At 61.7% G+C, this 15,307-nt stretch overlaps 2 protein-coding genes across 3 annotated transcripts in view; both read left to right on the top strand.

Moving 5' to 3' along the window:
• Positions 1-1,632: 1,632 nt before the first annotated feature.
• UXT (ubiquitously expressed prefoldin like chaperone) lies at positions 1,633-4,265 on the top strand. 2 transcript variants are annotated; one of them, XM_033083526.2, is made up of 6 exons: positions 1,641-1,974; positions 2,056-2,137; positions 2,989-3,053; positions 3,346-3,453; positions 4,034-4,097; positions 4,171-4,265. In XM_033083526.2, exons 1-6 carry the CDS (start codon positions 1,904-1,906, stop codon positions 4,213-4,215), a joined length of 435 nt encoding a protein of 144 aa, XP_032939417.1. In that variant the 5' UTR covers positions 1,641-1,903; the 3' UTR covers positions 4,216-4,265. The 2 variants fall into 2 exon arrangements, with proteins under 2 accessions (XP_032939418.1, XP_032939417.1); XM_033083527.2 differs by lacking the exon at positions 4,034-4,097 and having other exon boundaries at positions 1,633-1,974.
• Positions 4,266-5,496: 1,231 nt separating this feature from the next.
• The window catches only part of CDK16 (cyclin dependent kinase 16), a 31,240-nt gene continuing 21,429 nt past the window's right edge, over positions 5,497-15,307 (top strand). Inside the window, 5 exon segments of the mRNA XM_033083645.1 lie at positions 5,497-5,576; positions 7,565-7,682; positions 11,718-11,768; positions 11,771-11,841; positions 13,136-13,237. Of these exon segments, the coding sequence (XP_032939536.1) occupies positions 7,574-7,682; positions 11,718-11,768; positions 11,771-11,841; positions 13,136-13,237 (333 nt within the window). The 5' untranslated portion in view covers positions 5,497-5,576; positions 7,565-7,573.

Genomic DNA, 15,307 nt, shown 5'->3' with positions numbered 1-15,307 from the left:
ACTTCTCAGCCCCGCCCACCAGGCCCAGTGCTGTCCCCCCAGCCAAGGCCTCAGGCACCGCCCACTTCTCAGCCACGCCCCAAGCCCCGCCCACCTCTCCACAACCCCGCCCCCAAGGCCCGGTCACATCACCCCAGCCCCGCCCCCAAGCCCCGCCCACCTCCCCTCAGCCCCGCCCCCCAGGCCCGGTCACATCACCCCAGCCCCGCCCCCAAGCCCCGCCCACCTCTCCCCAGCCCCGCCTCCAGCGCCCCCCTCCGTGCCCCAGCCCCGCCCCCCGGGCCCCCAAGCCCCGCCCACCACCCGCCAGCCCCGCCCCCAGGCCCCGCCATCGCCCCCAAACCGGCCCTGGCCCCCAAACCGGGCGCAGCCCCTCCCCCCAGGTAAGTCGGGGGAGGGGCTGGGAGGGGGCTGGGGGGGGTTGGACCCCCCTGGACCCCCCTGAACCCCCAAATTCTGCAGCGCCCCCGAGCAGGGCCCCCCCGAGAGCCTGCGGGCGCTGCGGCAGAGCTTCGCCAGCCTCTTCGCCGACTGAGGTGCCCCAAAACTCCGGGGGACCCCAAAACACACCTGGGAGACTCCAAAAATACACCTGGGAACCCCAAAATACACCTGGGGGACACAAAATACACCCCAAAAATACACCTGGGGACCCCAAAATGTACCTGGGAACTCCAAAATACACCTGGGGAACCCCAAAATACACCTGGGGACCCCAAAATACACCTGGGGGACTCCAAAAATACACCTGGGAACTCCAAAATACACCTGGGGGACCCAAAAAATACACCTGGGAACCCCTAATACACCGGGGGACCCCAAAAATACAACTGGGAACCCCAAATACACCGGGGGACCCCAAAATACACCGGGGTACCCAAAAATACACTGGGGGACCCCAAAAATACAACTGGGAACCCCCAGAATACCCGGGGAACCCCAAAATGTATCTGGGAACTTCAAACATACACCGTGGACCCCAAAATCACACCGGGAGACCCCAGAAATACACCCAGGACCCCAAAATTACATCGGGGAACCCCAAAATCACACCAGGGGATCCCAAATACACCCGGGGCACCCCAAAACACACCTGGGGCACCCACGACCCCCCCCCAAATCCATCCCTGGTGTGTGGCACCCCCAAATTTCCACAGGGGCGGTCCCACGTTGCACCCCCAAATCCCCCATGGGGGGTTCTGGTACACGGGACCCCCCAAAAACCCACCCGGGACTCCCCCAAATCCTCGCGGGACCCCCAAATCCCCCATGGGGGGGTCCCCAAGTGTTCGGGACCCCCCAAATCCCCCCGGACCGTCCCCACCCCCCTGCTCTGCGCTCGCCAAACGCTGCTCTGCCCCCCTCCCACCCCCCCAAATTGTGGTGGGGGTCTCTCAGTGTGCGCTCGTGAGTGTGTAAGCTCCGCCCCCCCGCTTGGCCACGCCCCCCGCTTGGCCACGCCCCGCTTAGCCCCGCCCCTTTGGCTCTGGCACAAGGGGACAATAAATCCTTGAGCTGCTGTCGCTGTGTCACTGCTGGGGAGGGGGGACCCCAAAATTTGGGGGGAGGTCTAGGGTGAGGGGAGCCTTTACCACGGGGGGGGCGACAGAGGGGGAGGGGCCACAGAGCCTGAGGTGGGCACACCTGGGACAGGTAAGGGCTGGGCCTGGTTGTGGGGTGGACTGATGGGCAGCGCGGAGCCGATAGAGCGGCGCGGATGTCGCGATATGCGGCCGCGATAGGCGGGGAAGGGAGAGAAACACGGAACCCGGACCTCCCGCCCGCCAGGGGGCGCCCGAACGCCGAGCCGGCAGCACGGCGATGAAGCACTTCCGGCGCGGCCTTGATCCACTTCCGGCGCGGCGACTAAAACTTCCGGCGCGCCGCTGACGTCACAGGCAGCATGGCGGCGGCGGCGGAGAAGGCGCAGCGCTACGAGGCGTTCGTCAGCGACGTCCTGCAGCGCGACCTGAGGTACGTGACGTCATATCGCGATTCCATCCCCGTCCCCCCCCCCACGATATCCCCGCCCCCCCCCACCAGCGCCCCCCGCAGGCGCGTGCAGGAGCAGCGCGAGGCCGTGTTCGAGCAGCAGGCGCAGGTGCTGCAGCTCCGCTCCGCCCTCGCGCGCCTCCAGGTGAGAGTGGGCGTGGCCTGGGCGTGGCTTTGGGGCGTGGCTTGGGGAGGGGGCGTGGCTTGGGGAGGGCACGTGGCTTGGGGGGGGAGGGTCTGGAGGGAAATTGGGGGGATCTAGAGGGGGTTTTGGGGAGGGTACTGGGGGTGTCGTGGGGTTGGGTTGGTGGGGGTTTGGCGGGGATTTGGGAGGGATGGAGGGTATTTTGGGGGTTTTGGGGGGATTGGGATGGGGGTTTGGGGGGTATTTTGGGGGTTTCTCGGGGGTGGGGGTTTGGGGGGTGTTTGGGATGTAATTGAGGGTCCCGTGGATGAGGCTTGGGGTATTTCGGGGGTGTTTGGGGGGTAATTGGGGGTCTGGTGGGGGAGTTGGGGTTTTTAGGGGTGTTTGAGGGGTTATTGGGGGGTCTCTGGAATGATCGTGGTGTTATTTTGTTGGCCTTGCGTTGGATTTGGGGCGTCTGGGGGCATTTGGGGTTCCCTGGGGGATCTGGGGAAATTTGGGGTTTCCTGAGAGGATTTGGGGGTGCGGACTGGGGGTCCCTGGGGTTGTTTGGGGCTCTCTGTGTGACACTGGGGGGCTCTGGCAGGATCTGGGGGTCTCTGTGTGACACTGGGGGGCTCTGGGGGTTTGGGGGGGGGTCTCTGTGTGACACTGGGGGGCTCTGGGGGAATTTTGGGGGTCCCCAGGGAGTGTTTGGGGGTCTCTGTGTGACACCAGCGGGCTCTGGGAGGGTTTGGGGGGGTCTCTGTGTGACACTGGGAGGGTTTGGGGAGATTGGGGGTCCCCAGGGGGGTTTGGGGGGGTCTCTGTGTGACACCAGGGGGCTCTGGGGGAATTTTGGGGGTCCCCAGGACGCCGCCGGCCCCCTGCACACCCAGGTGGATCTTGGCTGCAATTTCTTCGTCAACGCCGAAGTGTGAGTGAGGCTGGGACCCCAAAATCCTCCTCAGATCCCCCCAAAACCGCCCCTTGAGCACTGCAGGGACCCCAGAACCGCCCTGAGTGACCCCAGAACTCCCCAGCACCAGCCTGGGAACCTCTGGGGACCCCAATCCTGTTTTAGGCCCCTCCCAAATAACTCAGAACTGCCCCAAAATTCCCCTGCAGCTCCCCTAACCCTCCCCCAGGACCCCATGGATCCCCGAAATTTGCTGCCCTGGGGTCTCCAGGAACCCCTCAGGCCCCCCCTTGACCCCCTTGTGCCCCAGCCCGGACCCCCAGCGCGTGTTCGTGGCTCTGGGTTTCGGGTTCTTCGCGGAGCTGACGCTGCCCGAGGCCCTTCGGCACCTGGAGCGCCGCAGTTCCCTCCTGCAGAGGTGAGACAGCCTGGCCACGCCCCTGACACACTCTGGCCACGCCCACACCACATGGACACCCCCGACCACACCCAGGCCACGCCCATCCCCCAGACACAACCATGGGTGCTGGACATTGACCCTCGGTCATCCCCCCCTTGACCACGCCCCTTTTGTTGGGACCACACCCATGAGACACACCACATCCACACAGGCCACGCCCCTTTGTTGGGACCACACCCCTTTGCCAAGGCCACGCCCCCCACACCCCATCCCAGCTGTTTTTTGGGTGTGGGAGGTGCTTGCCTAACCACACCCCTTTTCGGACCACACCCACTTAGGCCACACCCTCTTTACACTCACCTGTGGCCAAAGGAGGCTCCAGGTGGAGAAGCCACGCCCCCTTCAGCCACACCCACACCATAAAAGGAGCTCACATCTCTACCCCATGACCAAAAAAGGAGTGATGTTCATCAGGCCACACCCCCACCTCATGCCCGAAAAAGGCGTGGCCTCACCCTGCCAATCACCAGGCCACACCCACACAGGTGACCCCACCCTCCCCCTGAAGCCACGCCCACTTTGGCCCCGCCCCTCCCAGGCTCAGCGATTCCCTGACGCGCGACGGGGCCAAGATCCGCGCTCACATCCGATTGGTGCTGGAGGTAACCCCGCCCCTTCCCTGGCCACGCCCCCCTCGCTGCGGGCCCCGCCCACAACGCTCTGCCCCTCCCCCAGGGCCTGCGGGAGCTGCAGGGGCTGCAGGACCCCCCCGACACCTGAGGGCCCCGCACACCTGGAGTAAAGCCGGAGTAAAGCGGATTTTATATCGAGCTCGGAGTGATGTGTGTGTGTGGAGGGGGGCAGGGTGTGGGGTGCACGGGAGGGAGCTCGGAGTAACCTTGGAGTAACCTTGGAGTAACCCTAGGGTACCCAGAGTGATGCTGGAGAAACCTGGAGTAACCCTGGAGTAACCTTGGAGTAACCCTAGGGTATCCAGAGTAACCCTGGAGTAACCTTGGAGTAACCCTAGGGTACCCAGAGTGACCCTGGAGTAACTCTGGAGTTCCCAAAGTAACCTTGGAGTAACTCTAGAGTACCCAGAGTGACTCTGGAGGAACCTTGGAGTAACCCCGGAGTAGTTTATGAGTAAACTGTGAGGACCCTGTCCGCAGTGGGGGGAGGCTCCTGTGAGTAACCCTGGAGTACCCGAAGGAACCCCAGAGTAACCTTGGAGTAACCCTAGAGTACCCAGAGTGATCCTGGAGAACCTTGGAGTAATCTCTGAGTAGTTTATGAGTAAATTGTGAGGGCACAGTCAGCAGTGGAGGATGTTCTGTGAGTAACCCCGGAGAACCAGGAGTAACCTTGGAGTAACTGCTGGAGTAAACTCAGAGTAACCCCTGAGTAACCCGGGGTAGCGCTGGACCCCCTCACCCTTTCCTGACACCGGAGTAACCCCTGAGTAGCGCTGGAGTAACCTGGGAGCAGCCCCATCCAGTGTGGAGTAAACAAGGAGTAACCTTGGAGTCCAGTCCCCCCCCAAAAAAGGGGGCGGAGCCTCTTTTGGGCTGGCCCCGCCCCCATCAGAGGGGTCCTGGTGATTGGTTGGCTTTGGGGGCGGGGCTTAAACGTGGGGAGGGGTTCCCCAGGCCGGATGTGACGTCATTGGGGCTGGGCATCCCCAGAGGGGAATCCCTCCCCCCTGGGGAGTTTGGGGGGTCCCAGATCCGGGGGAATCCCTAAAGGGGGGGGGTCCCAAACATCCCCCCCCCTGAGCCCCCTCCCCACCCCAGGGGGGGCGTGTCCTGCTAAACCCCGCCCCCTTTCCACCCTCTCCCCACATTTCCTTTCCCGCCTTTTGCGCTGACGTCACTCATCTATTCGCCCCGCCCCTCCAGCGCATTTTCCCGCCCTTTGCGCTGACGTCACCCTTCTATTAGCCCCGCCCCCAGCGCGTCGCCCCGCCCCCCGCGCTGACGTCACCCGGCCCCGCCCCCGCCGCCATCTTCCGCCGCCGCCGCCGCCGCTCCCGCCGCTCTCGCCCGGCCCGGCCCGGCCCGGCCCCCCCGGAGCCGCCCGCGGGGTCGGGCCCGGCCCCGCCATGGCCGAGGATTTCTGGGAGGCGCCGCGCCGCTGAGCCGGTAACGGGAAACCCCGGAACCCCCGGGATCATACCGGGATCCCCCGGGAGCGCGCGGCGCGGCCCCGCCTCTGGGAGGGGAGCGCGGGGGGGGGAGGGGGCGAGGCCGCGCCCACCGAGGGGGGGGGGTCACCGGGGGGGGGGGGGCCCAGGTGTGCTGGAGGGGGGAGGGGGTCGGGGGGGGGAGGAACGAGGTGTGCGGGGCTAATCCAGGTGTGCGGGGCGGACTCCAGGTGTGCGGGGCTAATCCAGGTGTGCAGGCGGGCTCCAGGTGTGAATGTGAGCTCCAGGTGTGCCCAGATGTGCAGGTGGAGTCCAGGTGTGCAGGGCAGGCTCCAGGTGTGCAGGGTGTGCTCAGGTGTTCTGGGAAAATCCAGGTGTGCAGGGCGGGCTCCCGGTGTGAATGTGAGCTCCAGGTGTGCCCAGATGTGCAGGAAGAGTCCAGCTGTGCAGGGTGAATCCAGGTGTGCCCAGGTGTTCTGGGTGAATCCAGGTGTGCAGGGTGAATCCAGGTGTGCCCAGATGTGCAGGAAGAGTCCAGGTGTTCTGGGTGAATCCAGGTGTGCCCAGGTGTGCAGGGCGGGCTCCAGGTGTGCAGAGTGAATCCAGGTGTTCTGGGTGAATCCAGGTGTGCAGGGCGGGCTCCTGTTGTGAGTGGTGGGCTCCAGGTGTGCCCAGGTGTGCAGGAGGAGTCCAGGTGTGCAGGGCAGGCCCAGGTGTGCCCCGGTGTTCTGGGTGAATCCAGGTGTGCAGGGTGGCCTCCAGGTGTGCAGGGGGTGCCAGGTGGGCTCCAGGTGGGCCCCGGAATGCAGAGGGTCTCCAGGTGTGCAGGGGATGCTCAGGTGTTCAGGGTGACCCAGGTGTGCTGGGTGGGCCCCAGGTGTGCCCAGCTGTGCTCAGGGTGGGCCCCAGGTGTTCAGGGTGTATCCAGGTGTGCAGAGTGAGCCCCAGGTGGACCCAGGTGTGAATGAGGGTCCAGGTGTGCAGGAGGTGCCCAGGTGTGCAGTAACTCCAGATGTGCAGGTTGTGCCCAGGTGTGTAGGGGGTGCCCAGCTGCACCCAGGTGTGCCCAGGTGTGCAGTGTACCCGGGTGTTCAGGGGGTGCCCAGGTGTGCAGAGGATGCCCAGGTGTGTCCAGGTGTGCAGTAACTCCAGGTGTGCAGTGTGCCCAGCTGCGCCCAGGTGTTCAGGGGGTGCCCAGGTGTGCAGGGGGTGCCCAGCTGCATCCAGCTGTGCCCAGGTGTTCAGGGGGTGTCCAGGTGCGCCCAGGTGCACCAGGTGCTCAGGTGTGCAGGTTGTGCTCAGGTGTGCAGGGGGTGCCCAGCTGCACCCAGAGGTGCCCAGGTGTGCCCAGGTGTGCAGTGGCTCCCGGTGTGCAGGAGGTGCCCAGGTGTTCAGAAGGTGCCCAGCTGTGCCTAGGTGTTCAGTGGATGCCCAGGTGTTCAGGAGGTGCCCAGGTGTGCCGAGGTGTTCAGGGGCTGCCCAGGTGCCCAGCTGTGCCCAGGTGTGGTGGGTGCTCAGGTGTGCAGGGGTGCCCAGCTGTGCCCAGGTGTGTAGGGGGTGTCCAGCTGCACCCAGGTGTGCAGTAACTCCAGGTGTGCAGTGTGCTCAGGTGTTCAGGGGGTGCCCAGCTGTGCCCAGGTGTTCAGAGGGTGCCCAGGTGTGCCCAGGTGTGCCCAGGTGTACCAGGCACTCAGGTGTGCAGTAACTCCAGGTGTTTAGGGTATGCCCAGGTGTGCCCACGTGTGGCGGGTGCTCAGGTGTTCAGGGGATGCCCAGGTGTGCAGTGGCTCCAGGTGTGCAGGGAGTGCCCAGCTGTGCCCAGGTGTTCAGGGGGTGCCCAGCTGTGCCCAGGTGTGGTGAGTGCCCAGGTGCGCTCAGCTGTGCCCAGGTGTGGCGGGTGCTCAGGTGTTCAGGGGGTGCCCAGCTGTGCCCAGCTGTGCCCAGGTGCCCCCAGGTGTGCCGGGCACTCAGGTGTGCCCCTGGCAGGGCTCGGCCATGGACCGGATGAAGAAGATCAAGCGGCAGCTGTCCATGACGCTGCGGGGCGGCCGCGCCCCCGACAAGGGCCTGGGGGATCCCCGCGACGGCCCCGGCAGCGACAGCGGTGAGCGCTGGCCCTTTAAGGGGGCCCCGCCCCCCGAGGGGGAGCTGGCCCTTTAAGAAGACGGGGTGGGGGGGGTGCCTGGCCCTTTAAAAGCTTTGGGGGTGGCAGGAGGGAGATTGAGGGGGTACCTGTCCCTTTAAGAAGTCAGGGACACAGTTTGGGGGTGCCTGTCCCTTTAAGACGATCCCTGTCCCTTTTAGAGGGTACCTGTCCCTTTAAGAAGTCAAGGACACAGTTTTGGGGTGCCTGTCCCTTTAAGGGGGTCCCTGTCCCTTTAAGAGGGCACCTGTCCCTTTAAGAAGTCAGGGACACAGTTTTGGGGTGCCTGTCCCTTTAAGACGATCCCTGTCCCTTTTAGAGGGTACCTGTCCCTTTAAGAAGTCAGGGACGCAGTTTTGGGGTGCCTGGCCCTTTAAGGGGGGTCCCTGGCTCTTTAACAGGCTGCCTGTCCCTTTAAGAGAGCAACTGGCTCTGTAAGGGGGTCCCTGGGCTTTTAAGGGGGTGCCTGTCCCTTTAAGAAGGTGGTAGTGTAATTTTGGGGTACCTCTTCCTTTTGGGAGGGTGCCTGTCCCTTTAAGGGGGTGCCTGTCCCTTTAAGGAGGGTGCCTGTCCGTTTAAGAAGATGGGAGCACAATTTTGGTGTACCTGTCCCTTTAAGGGGTTATCTTTGCCTTTAACGGGTTACCTATCCCTTTAAGTGGATGCCTGTCCCTTTAAGAGGTTGCCTGTCCCTTTAAGGGGTTACCTGTCCCTTTTTAGAGGGGGCCTGTCCCTTTAAAAGTGTGCCTGTCCCTTTAAGGGGGTACCTGTCCCTTTAAGAGTGTACCTATCCCTTTAAGAGTGTACCTGTCCCTTTAAGAGGGCACCTGTCCCTTTAAGGGGGTCCCTGTCCCTTTAAGAACTCAGGGGACACAATTTCGGGGTGCCTGTCCCTTTAAGGGGTGCCTGTCCATTTAAGAACTCAGGGGACACAATTTCGGGGTGCCTGTCCCTTTAAGGGGGTGCCTGTCCCTTTAAGAACTCAGGGGACACAATTTCGGGGTGCCTGTCCCTTTAAGACCCCCCCCCTCAGGACACGGCCCCTTTAAGAGCTCTGGGGTCCCTGTGCTGTCCCTTCCGTGTCCCCCCCGTGTCCCCCCCGGCTCCTTCTGTGTCCCCATCTGTCCCCAGGCCACCCCCGTGTCCGTCCATCTGTCCCCAGCTCCTGTCCCCTGTCACCCCCCAGGTGCCACCACCTGTCCCCTGTGTCCCCTCCCCCCAGCTCCTGTCCCCTGTCACCCCCCAGGTGCCACCACCTGTGCCCTGTGTCCCCACAGGTCCTGTCCCCTGTGTCCCCTCCCCACCAGCTCCTGTCCCCTGTGTCCCCCAGGTCCTGTCCCTTGTCACCCCCCAGGTGCCACCACCTGTGCCCTGTCATCCCCCAGCTCCTGTCCCTTGTCACCCCCCCACGTCCTGTGCCCTGTGTCCCCTCCCCCTGCCAGGTCCTGTCCTCTGTCATCCCCCAGGTCCTGTCCCCTGTGACCCCATGTGCCACCACCCCACCCTGTGTCCCCTCCCCTCCAGGTCCTGTCACTTGTCCCCTGTCACCCCCCCAGCTCCTGTCCCCTGTCACCCCCCAGATACCACCCCCTGCGTCCCCTCTCCCCCCAGGTCCTGTCCCCTGTGTCCCCTCCCCATCACCACCTGTCCCCTGTGTCCCTCAGGTGCCACCACCTGTCTCCTGTGTCCCCTCTTCCCCAGCTCCTGTCCCTTGTCACCCCCCATCATCTGTCCCCTGTGTCCCCCCAGGTCCTGTCCCTTGTCACCCTCCTGCTCCTGTCCCCTCCCCGTCACCTCCTGTCCCCTGTGTCCCCCCAGATGCCACCACCTGTGCCCTGTGTCCCCACAGGTCCTATCCCCTGTGTCCCCTCCCCGCCAGCTCCTGTCCCCTGTGTCCCCCCAGATGCCACCACCTGTGCCCTGTGTCCCCTCTCCCCTCAGCTCCTGTCCCCTGTCACCCCCCAGCTCCTGTCCCCTGTGTCCCCCCAGCTCCTGTCCCCTGTGTCCCACAGATGCCACCACCCTGTGTCCCCTCCCCACCTCCTCCTGTCCCCTGTGTCCCCTGTGTCCCCTCCCCACCTCCTCCTGTCCCCTGTCACCCCCCAGGTCCTGTCCCCTGTCCCCTGTGTCCCCTCAGGTGCCACCACCCGTCCCCAGCCCCCACCTCCCGTTGTCCCCGTGTCACCTCTCTGTCCCCAGAGGGAGGGGGACACGATTTGGCGTCCCTGGGGACCCTTGGGGACACCGGGAGGACCCTTGGGGACATCGGGGATCCTTGGGGACATTGGGGGGGGTCCCTGTGGGTTTGGGGGTTTTTGGGTTTTCGGGGTTTGTTTTTGGGTTTTTGGGGTTTTTGGGTTTTTTGGGGTCCCTGATGTGCTCCCAGAGGTGGGGGGGGGGATTGGATTTTTGGGGTTTGTTTTGGGGTTTGTTTCTGGGTTTTTTGGGGATTTTGGGATTTTTGGGGTTTTTGGGTTTTGTCTTGGGACTTTTGGGATTTGTTTTTGGGGTTGGTTTTTGGGGTTTGTTTTTTGGGTTTGTTTTGGGGTTTTTAGGGTCCCTGACGTTTTGTACCCCCAGAGGCGGAGGGGGATTGGATTTTTGGGGTTGTTTTTGGGGTTTGTTTTGGGATTTGTTTCTGGGTTTTTGGGGTTTTTTGGGTTTGTTTTGGGGCCGTTTTTGGGGATTTTGGGGTCCCTGACGCTGTGCCCCCAGAGGCGGGGGAGGGGGGGAGATTGGGATTTTGGGGTTTGTTTTGGGGTTTTTGGGATTTTTGGGGTTTTTGGGATCCCTGACCTCCTTGCCCCCAGAGGTAGAGGGGCATTGGATTTTTGGGTTTGTTTTGGGGTTTGTTTTGGGGGATTTTGGGTTTGTTTTTTGGGATTTTTGGGTTTTTGGGATCCCTGATCTCCCTGCCCCCAGAGGCGGGGGGGGATTGGATTTTTGGGGTTTGTTTTTGGAGTTCTTGGGGTTTATTTGGGGTTTTGGGGGGTTTGTTTTGGGGTTTGTTTCTGGGTTTTTTGGGTTTGTTTTGGGATTTTTGGGGTTTTGGGGTCCCTGATCTCCCTGCCCCCATAGGCAGGTGGGGGGGGTTGGATTTTTGGGGTTTATTTTGGGGTTTTTGGGGTGTTTGGAGTTTTTGGGGTTTGTTTTGGGGTTTTTGGGGTCCCTGACTGTGTCCCCCAGAGGCGGGGGGGGGATTGGATTTTTGGGGTTGTTTTTGGGGTTTTTGGGGTCCCTGACTGTGTCCCCCAGAGGCGGGGTGGTGTTTAGGGTTTTTGGGGTTTGTTTTTGGGGTTTTGGGGTCCCTGACTCTGTGCCCCAGAGGCGAGGGGGGGATTGGATTTTTGGGGTTTGTTTTGGGGTTTTTGGGGTTTGTTTTGTATTTTTGGGGTCCCTGACTGTGTGCCCCCAGAGGCGGGGGGGGGTTGGATTTTTGGGGTTTGTTTTGGGGTCTTTTGGGTTTGTTTTGGGTTTTTGGGGTGTTTGGAGTTTTTGGGGTTTGTTTTGGGGTTTTTGGGGTCCCTGACTCTGTGCCCCCAGAGGCAAGGGGGGGGATTGGATTTTTGGGGTTTGTTTTGGGGTTTTTGGGGTTGTTTGGGGTTTTTGGGGTCTCTGACTCTGTGCCCCCAGAGGTGGGAGCGGTTGGATTTTTTGGGGGGGGTTTTGGGGTTTGTTTTGGGGTTTGTTTTGGGGTTGTTTTGGGGTTTTTAGGGTCCCTGACTGTGTCCCCCAGAGGCGGGGGGGGGGGGGATTGGATTTTTGGGGTTTGTTTTCGGTTTGTTTTTGGGTTTTGGAGTTTTTGGGGTCCCTGACTGTGTCCCCCAGAGGCGGGGGGGATTGGATTTTTGGGGTTTGTTTTGGGGTTTGTTTTGGGGTTTTTGTGTTTTTGGGGTCCCTGACTGTGTCCCCCAGAGGTGGGGGGGTGTTGGATTTTTGGGGTTTGTTTTGGGGTTTATTTTGGGTTTTTGGGGTCCCTGATCTCCCTGCCCCCAGAGGCGGGGGGGGACGAGGCGCGCATGGGCTCGGACGGCGAGAGCGACCCCCCTCGGGGACATCCTCGGAGGAGGTGGCGTCACCCGTGAGGCTCAGACAGCACCCGCGGCACAGCGCCTGCGAGGTGGGACTGGGGGAACTGGGAGGGGAGGATAGACTGGACAGACTGGGAGGGACTGGGAGGGACTGGGAACTGGGACTGGGCAGCACCCGCGGCACAGCGCCTGCGAGGTGGGACTGGGGGGACTGGGAGGGACTGGGATAGACTGGGACAGACTGGGAGGGACTGGGAACTGGGACTGGGACCAGCACCCGCGGCACAGCGCCTGCGAGGTGGGACTGGGACTGGGACTGGGAGGGACTGGGATGGACTGGGAGGGACTGGGAGGGACTGGGAGGGACTGGGAGAGACTGGGACAGACTGGGATGGACTGGGAGGGACTGGGAACTGGAACTGGGACCAGCACCCGCGGCACAGCGCCTGCGAGGTGGGACTGGGGCTGGGAACTGGGACTGGGAGGGACTGGGATAGACTGGGAGGGACTGGGAGGGACTGGGAACTGGGACCAGCACCCGCGGCACAGCGCCTGCGAGGTGGGACTGGGACTGGGGGGGACTGGGAACTGGGACTGGGAACTGGGACCAGCACCCACGGCACAGCGCCTGCGAGGTGGGACTGGGACTGGAGGAACTGGGAGGGACTGGGAGGGACTGGGGGGACTGGGAGCAGCACCCGCGGCACAGCGCCTGCGAGGTGGGACTGGGACTGGGAACTGGGACTGGGAACTGGCTGGACTGGGGGGAACTGGGAGATGAACTGGGAACTGGACTGGGGGGACTGGGGGAACTGGGAACTGGGAACTGGGACTTGGGGGGACTGGGAGGGACTGGGATGGACTGGGAACTGGGACTGGGACTGGGAGGGACTGGGAACTGGGACTGGGACCAGCACCCGCGGCACAGCGCCTGCGAGGTGGGACTGGGGAAACTGGGACTGGGAACTGGGAGGGACTGGGAGGGACTGGGAACTGGGACTGGAGGGACTGGGGGAGACCGGAGGGGATGGGAGGGCACTGATGTCACTGGTGTGTCACTGGTGTGTCACTGGTGTCACTGGTGTGTCACTGGTGTGTCACTGGTGTCACTGGTCTCTCACTGGTGTCACTGGTGTCACTGGTCTCTCACTGGTGTCACTGGTCTCTCACTGGTGTCACTGGTGTGTCACTGGTTTCTCACTGGTGTCACTGGTCTCTCACTGGTGTCACTGGTTTCTCACTGGTGTCACTGGTCTCTCACTGGTGTGTCACTGGTGTCACTGGTCTCTCACTGGTGTCACTGGTCTCTCACTGGTGTCACTGGTCTCTCACTGGTGTGTTACTGGTGACACTGGTGTGTCACTGGTGTGTCCCTGTCCCCAGGATGTCACCAAGCGCCTGTCCCTCCCCGCTGACACTCGCCTGCCCGAGGGGGGCCTGGGGCTGCCCGGGCCCCTGAGCCGCCGCCTGCGCCGCGTCTCCCTGGTACGGACCAGTATAAACCAGTATAAACCAGTATAGACCAGTATAGACCAGTATAGACCAGTATAGACCCGTATACACTAGTATAGACCAGTACAAACCAATATAGACCAGTATAAACCAGTGTAAACCAGTAATTGGGGAGGGACTGACAAACCTGGCTCAGCACCACCTTGGCTGTGTGGGGGGTGTGATGGTGTCCTTGCTGTTTCCCAGTATAAACCAGTATAGACCAGTATAAACCAGTATAGACCAATAAGGACTAGTGTAAGCCAATATGGACCAGTATAGACCAGTAAGGACCAGTATAGACCAGTGTGAGCCAGCAGAGAGTGGGAGGGACTGGGATCACCCTCTGCAGTAACCCCTCCCAGTTCTCCCAGTAACCCCTCCCTTCTCCGTGACCATTCCCAGTTCCCCCAGTGACCATTCCCAGTTCCCCCAGTGACCATTCCCAGTTCCCCCAGTAACCATTCCCAGTTCTCCCAGTGACCATTCCCAGTTCCCCCAGTAACCATTCCCAGTTCTCCCAGTGACCATTCCCAGTTCCCCCAGTGACCATTCCCAGTTCCCCCAGTGACCATTCCCAGTTCTCCCAGTGACCATTCCCAGTTCTCCCAGTGACCATTCCCAGTTCTCCCAGTAACCATTCCCAGTTCCCCCAGTGACCATTCCCAGTTCTCCCAGTGACCATTCCCAGTTCTCCCAGTAACCATTCCCAGTTCCCCCAGTGACCATTCCCAGTTCTCCCAGTAACCATTCCCAGTTCCCCCAGTGACCATTCCCAGTTCTCCCAGTAACCATTCCCAGTTCCCCCAGTGACCATTCCCAGTTCCCCCAGTGACCATTCCCAGTTCTCCCAGTAACCATTCCCAGTTCTCCCAGTGACCATTCCCAGTTCTCCCAGTAACCATTCCCAGTTCCCCCAGTGACCATTCCCAGTTCCCCCAGTAACCATTCCCAGTTCCCCCAGTGACCATTCCCAGTTCTCCCAGTGACCCCTCCCAGTTCTCCCAGTAACCATTCCCAGTTCTCCAGTGACCATTCCCAGTTCTCCCAGTGACCATTCCCAGTTCTCCCAGTAACCATTCCCAGTTTCCCCAGTAACCATTCCCAGTTCTCCCAGTGACCATTCCCAGTTCTCCCAGTGACCATTCCCAGTTCCCCCAGTGACCATTCCCAGTTCCCCCAGTGACCATTCCCAGTTCCCCCAGTGACCATTCCCAGTTCTCCCAGTGACCATTCCCAGTTCTCCCAGTGACCATTCCCAGTTCCCCCAGTGACCATTCCCAGTTCTCCCAGTGACCATTCCCAGTTCTCCCAGTAACCATTCCCAGTTTCCCCAGTAACCATTCCCAGTTCCCCAGTGACCATTCCCAGTTCCCCCAGTGACCCCTCCCAGTTCTCCCAGTGACCATTCCCAGTTCCCCCAGTGACCATTCCCAGTTCTCCCAGTGACCATTCCCAGTTCTCCCAGTGACCATTCCCAGTTCTCCCAGTAACCATTCCCAGTTCTCCAGTGACCATTCCCAGTTCTCCCAGTGACCATTCCCAGTTCCCCCAGTGACCATTCCCAGTTCCCCCAGTAACCATTCCCAGTTCTCCCAGTGACCATTCCCAGTTCCCCCAGTGACCATTCCCAGTTCTCCCAGTAACCATTCCCAGTTCCCCCAGTGACCATTCCCAGTTCTCCCAGTAACCATTCCCAGTTCCCCCAGTGACCCCTCCCAGTTCTCCCAGTGACCATTCCCAGTTCCCCCAGTGACCATTCCCAGTTCCCCCAGTGACCATTCCCAGTTCTCCCAGTAACCCCTCCCAGTTCTCCCAGTGACCATTCCCAGTTCTCCCAGTGACCATTCCCAGTTCCCCCAGTAACCGTTCCCAGTTCTCCCAGTAACTGTTCCCAGTTCCCCCAGTAACCATTCCCAGTTCTCCCAGTGACCATTCCCAGTTCTCCCAGTGACCATTCCCAGTTCTCCCAGTGACCATTCCCAGTTCTCCCAGTGACCATTCCCAGTTCTCCCAGTGACCATTCCCAGTTCTCCCAGTGACCATTCCCAGTTCCCCCTGACC

The sequence above is a fragment of the Catharus ustulatus genome, chromosome 32 (genome assembly GCF_009819885.2).
Source record: "Catharus ustulatus isolate bCatUst1 chromosome 32, bCatUst1.pri.v2, whole genome shotgun sequence".
In the NCBI taxonomy this organism is placed as follows: Eukaryota; Metazoa; Chordata; class Aves; order Passeriformes; family Turdidae; genus Catharus; species Catharus ustulatus.
This window is presented reverse-complemented; position numbering and strand designations above follow the sequence as displayed.